The sequence below is a fragment of the Perognathus longimembris genome, chromosome 11, assembly GCF_023159225.1.
Source record: "Perognathus longimembris pacificus isolate PPM17 chromosome 11, ASM2315922v1, whole genome shotgun sequence".
Taxonomy (NCBI): Eukaryota; Metazoa; Chordata; class Mammalia; order Rodentia; family Heteromyidae; genus Perognathus; species Perognathus longimembris.
In genome coordinates, this window is record NC_063171.1 from 30,404,000 (window position 1) to 30,422,895 (window position 18,896).

Below are 18,896 nucleotides of genomic sequence, written 5' to 3' on the forward strand. Positions count from 1 at the left end.
TGAAGATCGTGGTTCAAAGCCAGCCCAGGCAAGAAAGTCTGTGAGAATCTTATTTCCAATAAACCATTAGAAAGCCAGAAGTGGCACTGTGGCTCAAAGTGGTAGAGTACTAGCCTTGAGCCAGGCTCAGAGTTCAAGCCCCATGACTGACAAAAAACAATTGAGAGGATGTATCCCTTGAAAAATATGAGGCTGACATTCCATAGAACAAGTATAAAAGTGTTTGGGCCATCATCTGCTTGACATAGCAAGCAGATCTGTGAGATCTGTTCCCTTTGCTGGTGCTGGGGAAGATCTCCAGGGACAAGGACCATATGCCCTAGAGACAAGCCTGAGCCATACACAAAAGGACAATTCAGGGAGATTTTTCTGAAAAAGATTCACCTTTGACTTCCTAAGGGCAAAGATCCCAAAAGTGAGTGTCTAGACAGAATGCTGTGAGAATTGCGGGCTAAGAGTGCACATCTCAGATCTAAACATATTGATAAGCCACTGGGGCACTACCTTGCTAGTCCTGAAGTGGTGAGGAGAGGAAGCTGGGTTAGATCATCCTAGAGGAAGCTTTCATCTTGGAGAGTGGGTCTGCTGATCGAAGTGAAGGCTGCAGGGACACCTAGCCAATGCCAACCAGGGCCCAGCACACAGAGAGTAAGTACAGTTCATATTTTGACTCTTATTGATTTTCCACACTTTCTGAGTGTACCCCTTTGGCCAAGCCCACCCAGGAACCAGAGGACAAAGAGTGCAGGAAGGGACCCAAAGTAGGAAAGAGAAGAGGCCCTTCCTGAAATAAACAAGAGGCCATCTGGCACATCACCTTGAGAAAGACCTTGGGATTTTGTTGCTGCTGTTGTCTTGTCTATTATAGTGGTATGCTCTGTTCTGGGCAGATTGCATATACTACATTATGTCATTTTCATGGTATCTTAAAAGTGAAGCATGTTCATGGATGTATGAGCACAAGTGACACACGTGCACGCGCGCGCGCACACACACACAGATATGCATCCACCTACAGCGTTTGGCAATGCAGAAGATATGCCTCTGCTTCTATTAGTGTTGCTTTGGCTTAGGAGAAATGAGCCCACTGACGTAGAGTTGAATTATTTTGGTAAGTGTTAATACTGCAGCATTTTAAGACACTGGGGTAGAAAATAGGACTCATTAGTGTGCAGTGTGCTGAGCTCCAGGCTGTTGTCAGGGATGGGAGGCAGGCTGAGATGCTGCCTTCGCTGCAGTTCTCTCAGTTCTGCTCTGTCACTGTCTGTGGGGGCAGCGTGGACCCAGGAGGCAAAGAGTGGGCTCCTGCAAGCTCAGCTGTAGTGCAATGCCCTCAGCATAGTCCATGTGTCAAAGAGCCATGACAGCACCTGTACTTTGACCAACCATCAGGTCATTGGCAGAGCCCTGTCTGGGTTCAATGTCATTCTTGGGAAATCATAAACATTCCCAGGAAATAAATATGCACCTTAGCCTGTGGTCCTGAACTTTGCTATGCATGAAGTCAAGGCAGATCTCAGTAAAAAGGCAGATCCCAAGGCTCTTTCTCCAGCATTCAACCTCAGCAGGGATAATCATGATGCAGGATGTGCCATTAGCAGACTCCTGCATGAACTGTTGCAAGTGTCTGGCACCCTCACATGAGTCAGTACTTGTGAGTAGGAGTGTGTATTTAGAGCGGTTAGAGACAGTGGGCTTCTCACACAACTAGATCAACATCAATATATGTGCACCTTAGTTAAAGGGTAATGAACTTGAATGTGACTCTTAGTTAAAGAATAAACCAGGTATAATTAGAAGACACAGCAAAAAGAAACAGTGCTGGAGGACAAAACCAGTTGGGCAATGGAAAAATGTACTATCTTCCCCAAAGAGGAAAATTATTTTAAGGAAGATGACTGATAACAAATTCTGACTCCTGCATCTCACCTTCAGGCAAGAATGCTCAGAAGAGGGTAAGGGCTGATGAGAATTAGCTTTTCCAAACCATTCTCAGATCAGCCATCTTGTCTACCTACAGTACATGTTCAGCAAATATTGAAATGTGAGGTCCTTCAACAGACCTGGCAGAACTTCTTGGGACTGAGTGCCGAAGAATTAGAGGTTGCTTCAAGATCTTCACACTCATGGTGTACTGTGTCACTTTTCTCAAACTCGGATGTCCCTCTACCTCTCAGTGCCTCCATTTATAAACCAATACAATGGATGCTATTAAGCTAGCTTTATTACTTCCATTCACACAAAGATAAACTAATATCATGTATAAAACCTTGCAAATGAAGACAAAGGAATATTTATTGAGCCCTTACTGCCTGCTGGATAGGGTGGTTTATATACATTATGCAGGCTACTATACTACAACCACGTGGTACCATTACTTATTTTGTAAACTTCAGGTTTAAACACGTATACAGTTGGATTTCAAATTAGGAAATTCATCTTTGAATGACATCACCTAAAAGCTTTCAAATCAAATCATTTTCTTTTGTTTTTCCCCACATTTGTATCTGAATCTCCCCTGTGGGACTTTGCTTTGGTGTGTTCTCCAGCAGGTCATGAGCTCCAGGTTGTAAAAGGTATTTTTATCTCTATTGCTCCACTCATGAGCACATATTGTATTTACTAAAGCAATTATCTCCAACAGTCTACACTTCTCTGGGCTTCATTTGCCTCACCTGTCCTGAATCACTAAGGAGAATCAGTAGTTTTCTCTCTCAAGAGAGAGCTAACCCTAGAGCTAACCTGGTTTAGCGACACTCCATCCTGAGACCCACCCAAAGATTCAATCCTGGTTTCCATTCTCTAGCAAGAGCTTTCATCTGCCTGCTGCTCTGGAGCCTCCTGGAGTCTCCTGCCTCACTCTCTGCCTTTAGTGTTTGGCCCTGGTTGTCCTGGCACTCCTCGTTGCAAACTTACTTCAGGACCATCTGTCAGGACACATACCCACATGGATCCTCTGAGCGTGGTAGAAACCATTTCATCTTGTGGACCCTCTGCTGCCCTAGAGAGCCCTGGTGTGGCTGATTACATTGATTTGCACAATGATCCCCTCAACTCCAGTGTCTAGAATATCTCTGAGACCATTATGTCAACCTTCATTTGTATCAAGCTTTATAATTTACAAGGGCTCTGCAAGGTTATTATTTGATATGATTTTTACACAATCTTGTGATAATGGGTATAATGAATCATCTCCCATTTTATCAATGATAAAACAGAAGTTACAGTGGCTCTCAACCAGAGATGATATTGTCCCCTAATGGAAATTTTGACCCTATTTGGAGACACTTCTGAATGGAGGCAGTAGAAATGGGACTGTGTCTTGTGGATAGAGGCCAGGGATGCTGCTTATCATCTTACAATATGCAGGACAACCTCCATAACAAAGAACAATCTAACCTAAAACATCAGTAATACCAAAGCTGACCAAACTCAGTCCAAGAGCCTTAAGTTTGTTCATTGGGCTCTAATTCAAATATTTAGATTCCAGGAATTCTTGTTCTTCTTGGGACCATCTGCGACTGTTTTGAGGTCCCAGCATTGCTATTTGCACCTAAGAGAGACAACTTGATGAATTCTAGTCCCTTGTGCCATATACTTGATAGCTGTGAAAATCAAAATAGGTTACCAGTGATCTCTGAACCTTATCTTCCTCAACCACAAAAGGCTATCTTGAAACTCTTGGAAGAGTAATTGGCCTATCACATACAGGACATGTGGTAGAGTATTCAGCTCATAGTTGGTCCACCTAATTCTACCTCTCCCAATATTTGTTCTTCTCTTCACGCAAACACAGCTCTCACTAGTTTCTCTGCTGCCTCCAATGTGAGCATTTTTCACCTACAATGCTAACTTCAAATGGCACAATGATGTGTTTCCTAAAAGCAATCGATTGTGCAAAGGATGGTGAACTTGGTAAAAGTGAGGACAGTTCAGGAGTGCCAAGATTGCTCAAGACTTTCCTCAGGTAAACTGGAAAATACTAGTTTAGTGCTAGAATGTAGATGGTTCAGCAGAGACTTGCCAAAAGAAGGCCTGACACTGTGTATATAAAGACCTTACACTTTGGCCCCAAAGAGCTATAGCCATATTTTGTATACATGGAGGTAAAGGGGGATTGGGAATGGCAGTGTTATTCCAATCCCATATTTCAGGCAAAGCATCTGTTCACCTGGGACTGTCGGCTACATCCAGGGACCAGGATGAGCTGCATACCTCTCTCATGATAGGTTGTCCAGGAGGCCAAGAGGTCACACCTAGAATTCTTCAGTGGATTTTGGACTATTATAAATAAACTCATGGGTCTATACTATTCCCAGCAAATGTTTAGCAAGAATGATTCCAATCCTGAAAGTATAAAAATAACCGTTTTTGAGCAATGACTTGGTTCTTCAGGCCACCCACAGGGTTTTACACTGAAATTAGAAATTGAACCATATATTCAAGATCTCAAGAAAAGATTGTATGTTCATGGGAGAAAAGAATGTATGTCCACAGAAGCTACCTGATGAAAGTTGATTCAGGTTTCAAATAGTATCAGAAGAATGGGCCATGGGTTTGCACAGCTTTTCAGAAGCCTGCGAACAGGTGTTGGTGACAATGTGGGGAAACTGGGACTCTCAGACACTGCTGTTGGAGGATGGAAAATTGCACAGCTGTTTGGAGAAAATGGTAGTCCCTGAAAGGTTTTAAATGTAAAGTGATCATTAGCCCAACAAATCTCCTGGGTGGATGAAAACATTTACATAAAAATCTGTATGTAAATGTACATAGTAGTTGAAAGAAAGAAATGATCCAACTTCATGAATGTATAAAATTCAGTATCCACATATATAGTATAGATATAGATAGATGGATATAATTATAGTATATATACAAATGTATACAACTATATAGTATATATGGATATCTATCCATGCACATATATAGTAGAACATTTTGTGGCAATAAAAAGGAATGTATTACAGATGTATGCTATGAAGATGGTCATGAGCATAATAGTCAAATGTTTAGAATATTAAATCCACAGAAACAGAAAACTTCTAAAGTGACATGGGATTTCTTGTTGGATGACTGACTTAAATGTCCTAAAATTGATTGTTGTATAACTGCAATATACTGAAATGCATTGAATTATGAACCATAAATAGAGTTATATGGCATGTGAATTGTATGTCAATAATCTCAATAAAGCTATTGAAGTAGGAGGTGAAGGAGGAGGTGAAGAGGAAAGAAGAGGAAGGAGAAGAAGGAGGAAGAGGAGAAGGAAGAGGAGGAAGAAAAATAGGAAGCAGAAGAAAGAACAACCTAGTTGAAATCCCTTGGTAAACTTTCAATGCATTATACCTACATTCTTAGTGCTGCCCTAGGAAGCCATTCTCCATGCGGCCTCCCATAACTCTCAGCAGCCTCAGCAGTTTCTGCAATCCCCTGAGATACTTACTGTATGTGTTAAGTTGCTTTCATTTCCAAGTAACAGGAATCTATACCCAAATAGGCCTAAAGTATAGAAATTGTTTGGGGTATATATTACAGAAAGTTTACTGACCATGGCAGTTAGAGATGGAAAGTACTTCCTTCTATGTACAAGGCCCTCGGTTCAGTTGCAAGCACTACAAGGACAAAGGGATGAGGGAAGGAGGAAGAGAAGGAGTAGGAGGAGGAAGAGGAGGAAGGGGGGGAGAGAGAGAGAGAGAAGGAGGGAGGGAGGGAGGGAGGGAGGGAGGGAGGGACAGAAATACAGAGGAAGAAATACACAGGGAGACAGACACAGAATCAGAGAAAGACAAACAGAGAAAAGAGAGCTGCAGGGCATGGGGTCAAGGTCTGGAAATAGTTGAAAAATCAAAAACGTAGGAAAAAGATGAGCACTTTAATGTCTAAAATAACTCCCTGGAATGCAAAATATGAACTCATGAGCATCAAGATAATAAATAGAAAAAAGTTTCTAGGGTAGTGGTCCTTGTCTCAACCTTGGTTGAACACAAGAATTATATTATTTAAAAGATCCTGTTACCTGAGCACTTCTCAAAAGCTCCTAATCTGATTGCTCTAAGAATGGCTCAGACAATGGGTACTTTTAAAAGCTTCCCAAGTACTTTTTAAGAGTTGATGGTGCTGAGAACAATTGTGCCAGCAAATTAGACACCAGAGTTGTCATTTTAAGAGGACTACAGTTGCCAGAACTGGACCATTATTTAAGGGAGAAAAGTAGGGGTCAGGATCATGCTAAAAAGGAAAATTGAGACTCACAGAGAAGTTCAGCCCAAGAGTCACTTTTCCTTATTCAATAACCATAACCATCACCATCACAGCATTGAATGCCTAACATATACATATGAGGACATGCAACATGCAACACACACAAACACACGTTGCTTTATCTCTGTGTGTGTGTGTGTGTGTGTGTGTGTGTGTGTGTGTGTGTGTGTGTGTCAATGGTGGGGCTTGAATTCAGGCACTGGGCACTGTCCCTGAGCTTTTTCACCCAAGATGAGCACTCTACCACTATGAGCCACAGAACCACTTCTGGTTTTCTGGTAGTTAATTAGAGATAAGAGTCTTACAAACTTTCTTTCCCAGGTTGGCTTTGAACCAAGGTCCTTAAATCTCAGCCTCTTGAGTATCTAGGATTACAGGTGTGAGCCACTGGCTCCAGGCTCCTTCTCTTTTAAGGCTACCTTTAATCTTGAATCCAGCCTAAACATCAGCTGGTGAGTGTACTATAGGTAGGGCAGGAATGAGATTTATAGTAGGATTTTCCTCATGGCTTTATATTCCTTTAGAAAAGCTATTCTTAAATATTGGGATGAATAAGAAGCACCTGGAAAAATTTTTATTAAAAGTTGATACCTACTATGTTGGATATGAACCTTACAACTTGGTGGGGAGGGGAGTAGGGAGGGGTAAGTGGGAGAAAATTAGGTAAGGGGTAACAATGATTAAAAACAAATGTACTCATTACCTTACTTATGCAATTGTAACCCCCTGCTCATCACCTTTTCAATAAAAATAAAATTAAAAAATAAGTCGATACCTGGATACCCTTTGTGATGTTATGATCTAGTTAGTCTAGGGCAGAGCTTAGGAGTTTGCATTTTTAATGAGAGTAATAGGGTCTTCAGATACAATTGTTAATAGCTACATTGTTTTAAACAGACTTAGGGAAAACTCTGCTAAAAAAATAATAAATGCGGCTGGGAATATGGCCTAGTGGCAAGAGTGCTTGCCTCGTATATATGAGGCCCTGGGTTCAATTCCCCAGCACCACATATGCAGAAAATGGCCAGAAGTGGCGCTGTGGCTCAAGTGGCAGAGTGCTAGCCTTGAGCAAAAAGAAGCCAGGGACAGTGCTCAGGCCTTGAGTCCAAGGCCCAGGACTGGCAAAAAAAAAAAAAAAAAGAAAAAAAATAATAAATGCTATGTGCCTAAGAGGTACCCAATGGGTTCAAAAGACTTGAAGTGTTAAATCATCAAAGATTGAATACTATGATCAATCTCACATGAACAGATGATCATAATCATGCCATTAAGAAAATGAAATACCCACACTAAAATCACTACCAACCTATTAGAATGCACCAATCCCCTAATGCCAACTTTCTAGTAGTAATACACATTGGTACAGTCACTTTAAAAATCAGACAGTTATTTCTAAAGCTAAAGAAGCATTCATCTATTGATTCAGCACAAGCCCCATTGTAGGTAGTTACCTAAATGAAAGTTTACAAATGAGTTCACACAACATCATATACACATTATTAGAAACTCTACTAATGATTACTTTTACATAATTAGCTTTCAAAAACTAGAAATAAGTCAGGTAATAGTGGCTCACACCTTAATCCTAGCTACTCAAGGGGCTGAGATCTGAGGATAGCAGTTCAAAGCCAGCCTGGGCAAGAAAGTTCCCATGAGACTTTTATCCCACTCAAAAATTGAAAATGGCTCAAGTAGTAGAGCACTAGCCTTGAGCACAAAGAGGCTCAGGGCCAGTGCCCAGACCCTGAGTTCAAGTCCTACAACTGGCAAAACAAACAAAAAACTAGAAATGTTCTTCAAATGATAAATGTTTGTACAATCTATGGCACATCAAACTATGGAATCTTAGCAATCAAAAAGAAGGAATGAACTATTGACATATACAAAAAAACATGGATGATTATTTTATTTAAAAAGCTTTGTACTAAGTGAAAAGGGGCTCTTTGTGGTCTGATTGCATGTACTTGGCATCTAGGAATGGTGGAATGGTGGAACTACGGGGATGGAAAATGGATCTGGTTACCAGGGCCTGGGTTCAGGGAAAGACTTGACTACAAAGGGATAGTTATGGGCAAGGTTTAGATTGATGGGAGGTTTTCTACATTTTATGGCTGGTTATTCAACTGTAGGGAGAACATTTTATTTTCTTTAAATTTCTTTGTTATTGTAAAGGTGATGTACAGAGGGGTTACATTTATGTAAATCAGATAAAGGGTACATTTCTTTTTGCACAATGTCATCTTTTCCCTTGCTCTCTCCCATTTTTCCCTCCTATACCCACCCACAAGTTGTATAGTTCATTTTCAACTTGGTGCCTACTGAGTATCACTGCTGGAGGAGTTTTTTTTTTTTTTTTTTTGACCATTCCTGGGGCTTGAACTGTGGGCCTGGGTACCGTCCCTGAGCTTGTTTTTTGTTTGTTTGTTTGGTTGGTTGGTTGCTTGCTTTTCTTGCTCAAAGTTAGCACTCTACTACTTAAGAGCCACAGCACCACTTCCAGCTTTTTGAGGGTAATTTACTGGAGATAAGAATCTTATGGACTTTCCTGCTTGAGCTGGCTTTGAACCACAGTCCTTAGATCTCAGCCTCCTGAGTACCTAGTACAGGCATGAGGCACCAATACCCAGTGAGAGATCATTTTGAAAGGTGACTCTTGTTCAATGTAAATTGTACCTCAATGGAGAAAAAACTCAGTATGAAGAAAAGAATACCACAACTATAAAAGTGGGATTATTCTGATTAAAAATCTAATTGAGAGCAGAACAAAGTTTCTGGTTTTGGGTGTATCCAATTTCAGCAGCTTGAGCAGATTCTTATGTGTAGAGATAATGCCCAACTTATTATTCCATGGATCAAGAGTACTTCCATATGCAACACAGGAATTATAAGAATAGCTATGCAAACTGGACACCTTTACTTATGCTCAAGATTGAGAGACGTTGAGCTGAGAACTTGAGCGAAGACATCTAGGTGTACAGGAATTAAAATGGTTCTAACCCTTCAGCCAACCATGTTTGTATTTTGAAATCACTGCCTGGTTATTTGTGTAATCCTAGAAGGTTAGGTTGGAGAACAATTATGAAGGTTTACTAGTGAGGAGTGGAGTGTTGAGAGATGAGGAACACACAGTCTGGGAATGAGCTTTTTTGGAGGCCAATGTTTTTAAAGAGAGTGAAACAGTTGGCTCTTACAACCTATCTATAAAGTTGTACTTTCTCTAGGGAATTTCTTCAATTCACATGTTCCCAACATATTCCTAGAATTCTACCTTAAAACAAGCTGAATAGAATTAGGGCCAATTTCTCAGCGTGGAAAAGTTTTGCTTAAGAAATGACACACTGCAGTTGGATCCTATTCTCCTACATCTGGAAGCCACATGTCTGCAGCAGCTGTATAAAAGTCAACCCACAAACCTAGGGTGACATTTTTTGCTTCAATCCAAGCAGCATGGACCTCACTCTTCTGTGGGTGCTTCTGCCACTGGTCACTGTGGCGTGGGGCCAGTATGGTGACTATGGGTACCCATACCAGCAATACCATGACTATGGTGATGATGGTTGGGTGAACCTGAACCGGCAGGGCTTCAGCTACCAGTGTCCCCATGGGCAGGTGGTGGTGGCTGTGAGGAGCATCTTCAGCAAGAAGGAAGGTTCTGACAGACAGTGGAACTATGCCTGCATGCCCACATCCCAGAGCCTCGGGGAGCCCACTGAATGCTGGTGGGAGGAGATCAACAGGGCTGGCATGGAATGGTAAGGGGCAGCTGCCACACACGGGGTGGGGATAGCTCTGCATGTCTCCCGGGTGAATGCCTGAAGTCTCAGGGGATAGCAGTGTCCATAATCTGAGCAAATATTACCTCAGACTCTGGTGGGTGGGTTCAGGGCTGGTGCAAAATGGGTAACATTATTGGACCAGACCAAAAGCAGAAAATGTCCATGGCAGATAGACTTTGTGCTTCTCTTCCTTCCAGAGGTAGCTGTATGCTCAGATTAGTTCAGGGGCTAGTGAGAATCTGCAAAATGCTCACTGCAAAATGTTGATTGCAGAAAGCTAAGTACAGAAGTTGAAAATCACTTCACAGTAATTGAACTTTGCTGTGACATTGGAATGTCATTTCCATTTTGTAATGATTTGCCATTTTACAAAAGCGTTTGGTCCGGACTAGTTGGGGGAAAAAAGAAACAGTTGATTCCCAGCACATACAGCTTGAAAAAAAAAATATTGATTTAGAGCAAGTGAATGGACAGAGGGGACAAAGAAATTGAATCAAAGGGTAGTGAAATTAAACAGTTTTTGCTGCTCTGATTAAATGTGGTCTCAATTTTCAGTACTAAGGTCCTTCTCTGCCTGGATTTAAAGTGGGTTCTGTTGCTGGGATTTAGTTTATGAAATGCTTTTAAAGAAGTGCTCCCCTTCCTGGACTATACTCTGCCCTTGTCAGTGGCATGGAATGGGCAGCAGTGTGTGCTTCTCTGTGGACTGGGATGGTCCCAGTCTGGTTCTCAGGCCTTGTACTTGATCAGAAGTGGCCCATCCCAGCAGCAATGGATGGCTAGATGATTCATTCACAACTGCTTGGAGGACCCTGGCTGTAGGGGTGGGGGAGAGGGTGAAGGCTGACCCTGAGGGAGGCAGGCACAGAGATGAGGAGGCCCTGCTGGCAGGCAGCCATCAATGGTATCTGGAAAGCGATTCAGACAGCTCTGCAGTGGGTTCCAGAGGACCTTGGTAGCTGAGGAGTTGGGAGGCATCAAGCATAAACTCCTAGGGCTCGCATAACTGAGAATCCAAGAGGAAAAGACATAAATAGGTAGATAAGTAGGTAGAGAAACCAGACAAGAGAGGAGCTTCTAATAAAAACAGCTGTGATTTATTGAGTACTTGCTCTGAGCGGCCTCCATGCTAAGCACTTTATATGGATTATCTCATTTAATGTTCAAAACAAAGCAATAAATCATTTTCTAGGTAGACAAATTGCAGCTGCCATTTAGAGATAAGGGGTGTGTGTGTGTGTGTGTGTGTGTGTGTGTGTGTGTGTGTGTGTGTGTGTGTGTTTCAGCTAGAAAGCTGGGATTTGGGTCCAGAAAGTATGTATTTGCAGTGATGGGCCTGAGAGCTTGCTGCCCTACCTACTGTGAGCTCCCACCCAGCAATGGACCTTCTTCCACTAGCACATCCAGGGCTCCTGATCCAAACTCAGGCTAGCGCTTCATGCTGGATGAGACGGGTCTTGCAAGGCCACAGCAGGAGTTGAACCCTGCAGATGGGGAGAGGGTCACAGAGCTATAAGTCTATGAGTCAAGGAACCAGGCTGCTTGGGCAGCCTTTACTGGGTTGTCCTTATCCACCCTACTCCCTTGGCAACCAGATTTAATGATCTAAAAACCCCTCTAGACAGATGGCTGACTCAGGCCAGGCTTGTAGGGAGGATGGAGTTCAGTAAATCCCCAGGCTCATTACCTGGCACGGAGCATGGAAATGACCTAGTTACAAATGTCCCTCTAGTCCCTCCATCTTGGGGGACCATCATGTGGGTAGGGCCTCTTTCTAACACCCTTTTGTAGAGCCACAGTTAAAAAGCACTCAGCAAAGATTCCTCACATCCTAAAGGGACAGAACTGGGCTGAGTCAGGAGACCTGGGTTTGGGTCATCATGCTAAGGTCAATGTACTGTATGATCTTGGCCCAGGGCTCAGCTTTCTAGGCTCCTTACTTCAATGGAAAAGGAGCCTTCATCTCAGACTGTGTAGACCCTGGAGGATCCACAGGGGAGTAGTTTATCTTTGAAAGTGTACTTGGCTTTGTTTAGCATCCTATTGGTCCTTGTGGCCAATCCTCGTAGGTTGAGAAGCCAAAGGATGTTTAGTTTTCAATTTGCCAACTTGTGGCTGGTCTGTTGTAACCTCTCAGTGTGAAGAAAAGTGAAATAGAAAACATGAATGTGAATAAATAGAGTCCATGGGAGTCTAATGAAAAAGAATGACAAACGAGACATGTCTTCCATCTCTGCTTGCACTTTCTGTGTGCAGAATCCCAGGATTTTTCCTTTCCTCCTCCACCCTCTGTTGCCTCCTCCTTATCACAGGGCTGAATGCTCACAAACAACTAAAATGGCTTCTACTGTAGGACTCAGCTGCCCCAGAACTGATACCAATTACTCCCCAGGCATTTTTTTTTTTTTTAGATGATTATGGCTTTGAGTTCAGACTCCAGTCTCAGGGAAAAATTTGGAAGGAAAGAAATTGCTCACAGGCTGAGAAGCAATTACATCTTCCCGTGATCTATTCTGGGGGAGGAGTTGTTGATGACTTAGTGCTATTCAGCTTCCTTGTATAAGTAAATTAGCTTTTCAGTTTCATTTTAAAGGGGGAAGTAGTCTCAAACAAAAACTTGACAACAATACAGTTGTCATGAAAACTTGACTTGCTGAAGAAACATACCAATAGACCTCCATCTTTAAAAGGTGCTGCCTGAAAGCTACTCTTGGCTAGATGGCTTTAAATGGTGCTGTTCATCATCTATTTTTCTGCTGAAAGCCACCTATTTAATAGATGCCGTTTTCAGAAGCATGGACACCAGCCTCCAGTACCAAAGCCTGCCAGGAGGCTCTCCCTGGGTCTCCAGGTACATTTGCCACCTTGGGACATGTGGATGCTGGATGAAGTGAGATGACGTTGGAATGCTAGAGTGAAGCTGAACAGACATGTGGGAGAAGGAGCCTTAGGCTGTCTTCACAGCTCCCAATGGTATCAGTAAGAAAAAGAGCAGAAAGGTGGACTCAACAGTCCAACAGGTTTTATTTAGAAGAACAGCCTGGGAATGGCAACCAAGTCTCATTCAGCCCAGCTGAAGGGGGATAATGGTGCAAAAACCACACATCCCTCACACCTGCAATCTCTTTTTATTAGGCAGGGTGAAGTCAGGTGGGACAGATGGAAGTAGGATAAGATGGGGGTGGGTTGGGAGAGCAGTCTTACCTTAAGTAGAAGGTTTCAAGGTTTCCACAATATCTGTGTCTGCCAGAGGCATCATCGCCAGACATAGAGTTGATCTCTGGCTCTCTTCTGAGACTGTTAAGTGGGAAGGGGTGGGGAGGAGATGATTCACTGGGGTTGGCAACAAGGACAGTTGTAAGACACAGTTGTCAGGGGGTGAAGTGAATGCTTTCAATTTGAGTTATTTTCCATCAGTATCATTTATCTCTGTGGCCCTGGATATTTGGGATTTTGTTTTGTGAAAGAGAAATGAGAAAGGGGAGGGGTGAGATAGAAGAGGGAATATGTGAGGAGGGGAGGAGAAAGAGAAGAGGAAAGGAGAGAGGAGGAGAGGGATGGAAATGAAGTTGTGACAATCATCTCACAAGGTATGTTCCTTATAAAAGAAAGTACAAAAGAACTCAAGAACAAATGGCAATCTAAGACAAACACCTGCCATATTATATCCTATTGATGGACAATCAATTAAGATGTAATGAATGTGGAATTTGATGAGGTTTACATGGAGTCTGAATTCACAGGAAGAATGTTGTGTATACTGATCTTTTGTTTTCTCTTCTGTGCTTTAAGGTATTCTCAAATATCAGCTCTGAGTGGCAATTTATTAGAACTAAATTTATAAATCCATCAATAAAAGTCCACATGGTAAAGAAACAGAAACTATCCCACAGTGCTCTGTGGTAAACTTGAAACTGATTAAGTTGGAAAGACACTCAATTTTCCATACTCTGACTATAATTATAACCAAGGCTCCATGAAGTACATAGCCACAGTTCCAGTTCCTGGTCCTGAATCTTTAGTGTGTAGAGTGCTTACTTCCTCTGATCCAATGTCTCCTGCCCTCATTCAGCATGCTTTATTTCCTGAAGTTCACAGACACTACCAGATTCACGTTTGTTGTTTCCTTCACATAATATAAGTTTCATGAGCATGGGGCCTTGTCTCATCGCCACTGTGTCCCTGGTGCCAGAAATGATGCTGACATATGACATGATTAATGAATATGAAAGATTAAATCAGTCTAGATAGTGTTTCCAAATCCCAGCCAATGTCCAACAATCTCAACAAAGAAGCCTACAGTTTCCCAGGGGGAAAATATTTTGCTAATAGCAGATTCTCAGCATGCCCATATCTGTAATATGGGCTCAGCATTGCACTTTGGTTTGTGGCATTTACTAACACGCAAGACAGTCCTTTAAGAGTTCTTGAGGATCGCCAAAATATGCACAAAGGGTGGCTTGTACAAGTTGATATTATGGCACAAATTCTTTACTAGGTTTACATTTGCTCAGTAATTTAATATATCAACAACCTTGAAAAGAAGAATAGTAAACTCTAATTTCAGAAGCCTTATTAACTAAGTTGTATCCTATGATATCGGAATTGTATGGTTAAAAATTTCACGACTAAATATTCAAGATCCTGGTTTGGATCTTGAGACAGGGAAAGTACATTGTTGAAATCCGAATAAAATCTAGATTTTAGGTTTGCACTAATGTTAATTTCTTAGCATTGTTAAACTCACTCAATTTACAAAAGCAGCACTATACAGTTAGGTGGTGAGTTGATAGAAATCCTATCTGTACACCTGTTCTGCAAATCTAAAACTTCTTCAAAATTTGAAAGATTTTTAAAAACATTGGAATGCAGACTGGCTTTGTCTGTGCTGGAAACTTAAGAGGCAAACATTGATTATAAAAGAATCCAAGAATCCAAATATTAGATGGGGTCTTAAGTGTAATGTAAAACAATCTTCTCACATAGTACTCTCAGAATTAGAGCCAACAAAGTAATGCAATTAAAAAATAAATGAGATCATCACAATAAATGTAACCTCTGTGACTCAGGCCTTAATTTACATAGTGATTTGTGGCTTATAAAGTATTCTCAATGGGACATTCATTTGCAAATTCAATGCTTGTTATCATGAGCTTTAACAGAATGCAGAACTGTGCCAGTTAATGACATATGGAAGGTGCCCCAGGTTCCTGATAGTTTAATCTAACTTACTCTTCACAACAGTAAGTGGAAGCAGGTAGTGATCACCACCTTTGTTTTGCATCTGAGGAAACTGACTTGACAGCATTAGGAACCTGCCTGTTCATTCCTAGTGACAGTACAACAGCCAGTCTGATACCTAGGGCCACAGGTAGATTTTTTTTTTCTTAGATAAGGCTACTGTGAGTTCAGAGCTTAAAAAAAAAAAGTCAAGTCTCTGCCAGAATGACTTCTGAGGGCAAAGAAGGCTGAGTGTGGGAGAACAAGATTATGGCAGATCTAGGATTCTTTCCATCTAGGTCACTCTCCTAAGAACTGGGAAATCAGTTGCCTGGGGGAACTTGAGCTTTCCCAAAACAAGCAAATTAGGGAGGTGTTGGGGGGTGGGAGGTTTCTAGGCTGTTCCTATAGGATAAAATCTTCCCAATCAATGAAAGAACTTTCATGAGCTGGAGGTTCAGGCCTGTAATCCTAGCGACTCCAGAAGCAGAGAACCAGAGTATTATATTTCAAGGCCAGCCTGGGTAGAAAGTCTGCATGCAAGACTCCATCTCCAAAAGAACCAGCAAAAGCAGGGCTGAAGGCATGGGCCACGTGGTAGAAGGCCAGCTAAGCAAGAGTTAAACACATTCATATTAAAAGAATTTGGGGAAATTAGAAACTACTCCTCCCTCTTTCTCTCTGTGTATATGTGTATGTTTCTGTGTGTGTATGTTTCTCAAAGTTTATGAACTTTAAAATCAGACAAAACAATTCCTAAAATGTAGCCCGACTACAAATCTATTTTTAACTCCTTAAAATTATTAAGAATTAAAAATGAATGGGTATATTTTAATGGTTGTGTGTCATTGGGGAAATTACCTTACATATTAACACATTGGTAATGGTGTTAAGAGATATTCATCATTATTATTATGAACTCTGAAGAAACTAAGAATCACAGAGACAAATCACACATGATTAGGAAGTTACAAATCTGGAGTGGAAATTCAAATTGATAAATATCAGAGCCTTTGATATGTTCACTTTTGCTTTGGAAGCATATGAGTCAATTATAATCTGTAATATTAAGCATATGTTATCAATAGCAGCCCTTGTAAGACATATGTATCTTTGTGCTATGGGGAGAAAAAGATTGGCAAACTGTCTTATCCTTCTATAATGTTTGAGACCTCTTGATGGAGATGATTCTCTTATCACTTTATCCTATCCTATACTTTGCTCAACTTTACTCATGACCTGCTAAGAGCTTAGACTTTTTGTAAGTTGTTTTTTATTTTTGGATTTTTTTCTTGTACATTTGAACTAAGACAAGTAGGGATCAGGAGGCAAGACTAAAATTCTATAGAGTAATTCACAAGCTAAACCAGGTTCTTACACACCTCCAAGTTCTGAATTCTATTCTTGATGACTAATGCCCTGGGACTTGAAGAACATAGACAACAGGAGAAAGCCTGGCTGAAATAAATTTGAATTGGGGATCATGTTCTTCCAGTTACTGTCTATTTTGGCTGAGGGTTTTGCAGGCGTTATTTCATGGAATCTTGCATTCAGTATGTTAAGGTCTAGCTGGAACAAGAACTTGTGTCTGTTGATTGCTCAACACGGACTCTTCCCTGCATTTTGTTGCTCCTATTTTACTTCTGTAGACAGAGAAAAGTTCTCTGTCTTTGCTTTCAGAGTGATGGCCATGTTCAGAAAAGATATTTTCTCAGAGCATAGCTCCAGATTTTGTTGTCAGAAGAGTCATTGCCTTATGATTTTCCTTACAGAAAATTTCTAGTGTCAAATAGAACAGGATTGATATTGCTCCAGTTTGTGAAAGTGAAATTGATTCTCAGCCTTCAAAGAGATGGTGAGAAAGTAGGGGAGAAGAAAGGCTCTGAAGCTAAGCACCAGACCTTCATCCTGCAAGGGAATGTTCCCATGGTATCTGCTCAGAATTCAGTTGGGGCTAAGACACAATTTACAGGGAAACTGCAATCTTGGCCTAATACTATGTTCTGCACATGCTTCAGGAGCAGCAAGCAAACACAATGAAGCAAATCAGCACCTCAGTGTGTCTTTGTACCTTAACCATTTCTTTTAGAGTAGACTTACTTTAGCAAGCACTTCCAGTTCCCCTCATATTTCTTCTTGTCTGCCTTGCTCCTGTGCCTGTAGCTGTGGCTAGTGTTCAAATGAGTCTAAGAAGCCTTTAAAAAGAGTGAGAGAGATGGAAGCAAGACCATGTACAAACTGTTCATGTTTGTGCCCTCATTTTCTAGTGGGCTGTTCTGGAGGGGGAAGGTAGAGGCAGAAAGATAGACCACTTTCCCAATCTCCATGGAAACTACCTGGAGGGAGCCTGGGGGCCTCTTGTAGATTTGAATGATGGGCTCTGATAAGACCATTCCACCTGTGATATGGAAGACAGCTCGTCAGTCATTCATGGTATTTATTATAACAAGACATAATGAAGCATCTATGCTACAAAGTGAGTGGCTAAGACATCCAGTGTTAGTGAGTTTTGTCTTGGAAAAACAATAGCTCAGAGAAGCATGTGAATATTCCAGTGACTCAAGACAGGAGAGCATATTTCACAAAATAGTCTCCAAACTACTGTGTAGCTTATGTGAAAGCATAATGACAAACATAAGTCATTTATTAAACATGAAAGACTGCTAGCCTAGACGTTTTATATGCATTGTCATATTAGCTCCTCATAGTAACTTTACAAAGTATAAGCTACTACTGTGCCCATTTTGTAGATGAGGAGATGAAGCCTGCTTCTCATGACACAGCTAAGCACAGGACACCATTCTAACAGCATAGCCCTTGCGCTTAACAACTCCATTCTGCTCCCCTCCATGATGTGAAAAGGCACCTCTATGTGGGGCACGCCCGGCTGGCTCCGCCTGTTTTCCCAGCCCTGTGGCCCCGTGGCTATTACCTGGAACCGGAAAGGCGGTTCTAGCTGCCCCCCTCCCCCCCCTTTGGGACCCTGTGTAGCCAACATGGCCAGGTGGTGAACCTGGAGGCGGTCCTGTGGGCCACCTCTTAGGATTGGTCCCTCAGCCATCCACCCTTGATGGACAGCTCAGGCCTCCCCTCAATACCTTGCTAGGTGCGCCTACACCCCTCCCCTTCCTGCAGCTTTAAAGGCCAAAGCTCCTCCCAAATAAGGCAAGACGGTGCATGACACTCTCCTGGGCTGTCTGATTGTCCTCCAGCGAAAAGACCCGGACACCTCTACCCGAATTCAATTCTGGAAGGGATGATTGCACACTACCAAGCTCCCAAGCAGGCTCACTCTATCAAAGTGAAAAGGCAATCTAACTGAAGGAGAGGGAGGATGGTGTTTCATTATCTTTTACTGTGTGTTCTTAGGCTCAGAGCCGTAGGGTCCAAACACTCTTCTTATCTGAGGTGGTTGAGAGAAAATGACGCAACAAACTTTCCATCCGGGCTGTGGGGCTAGCTGCCTGGCTGACAGCGGATGGGAAATTTGTGGAACTTGGATTGCCTTCTGAACTCGGACTTCATGAGACAGCTCTCCTTATCTTCCTACATTTATTTTTACTGAAGGGAACTTACCACCATGGCAATTCCATCCCTTGTAGAGGTTTAAGTACATAGGACAGATAAAAATAGAGGAAC

General features: G+C 41.9%; 1 protein-coding gene across 1 annotated transcript in view; it reads left to right on the plus strand.

Annotated features, from left to right (window-relative positions):
- The first annotated feature begins 9,627 nt into the window (after positions 1 to 9,627).
- The window catches only part of Dpt (dermatopontin), a 32,583-nt gene continuing 23,314 nt past the window's right edge, over positions 9,628 to 18,896 (plus strand). Inside the window, exon 1 of the mRNA XM_048357777.1 lies at positions 9,628 to 10,013. Coding sequence (XP_048213734.1) covers positions 9,709 to 10,013 — 305 coding nt within the window. The 5' untranslated portion in view covers positions 9,628 to 9,708. The remainder of the gene's footprint in view (positions 10,014 to 18,896) is intronic.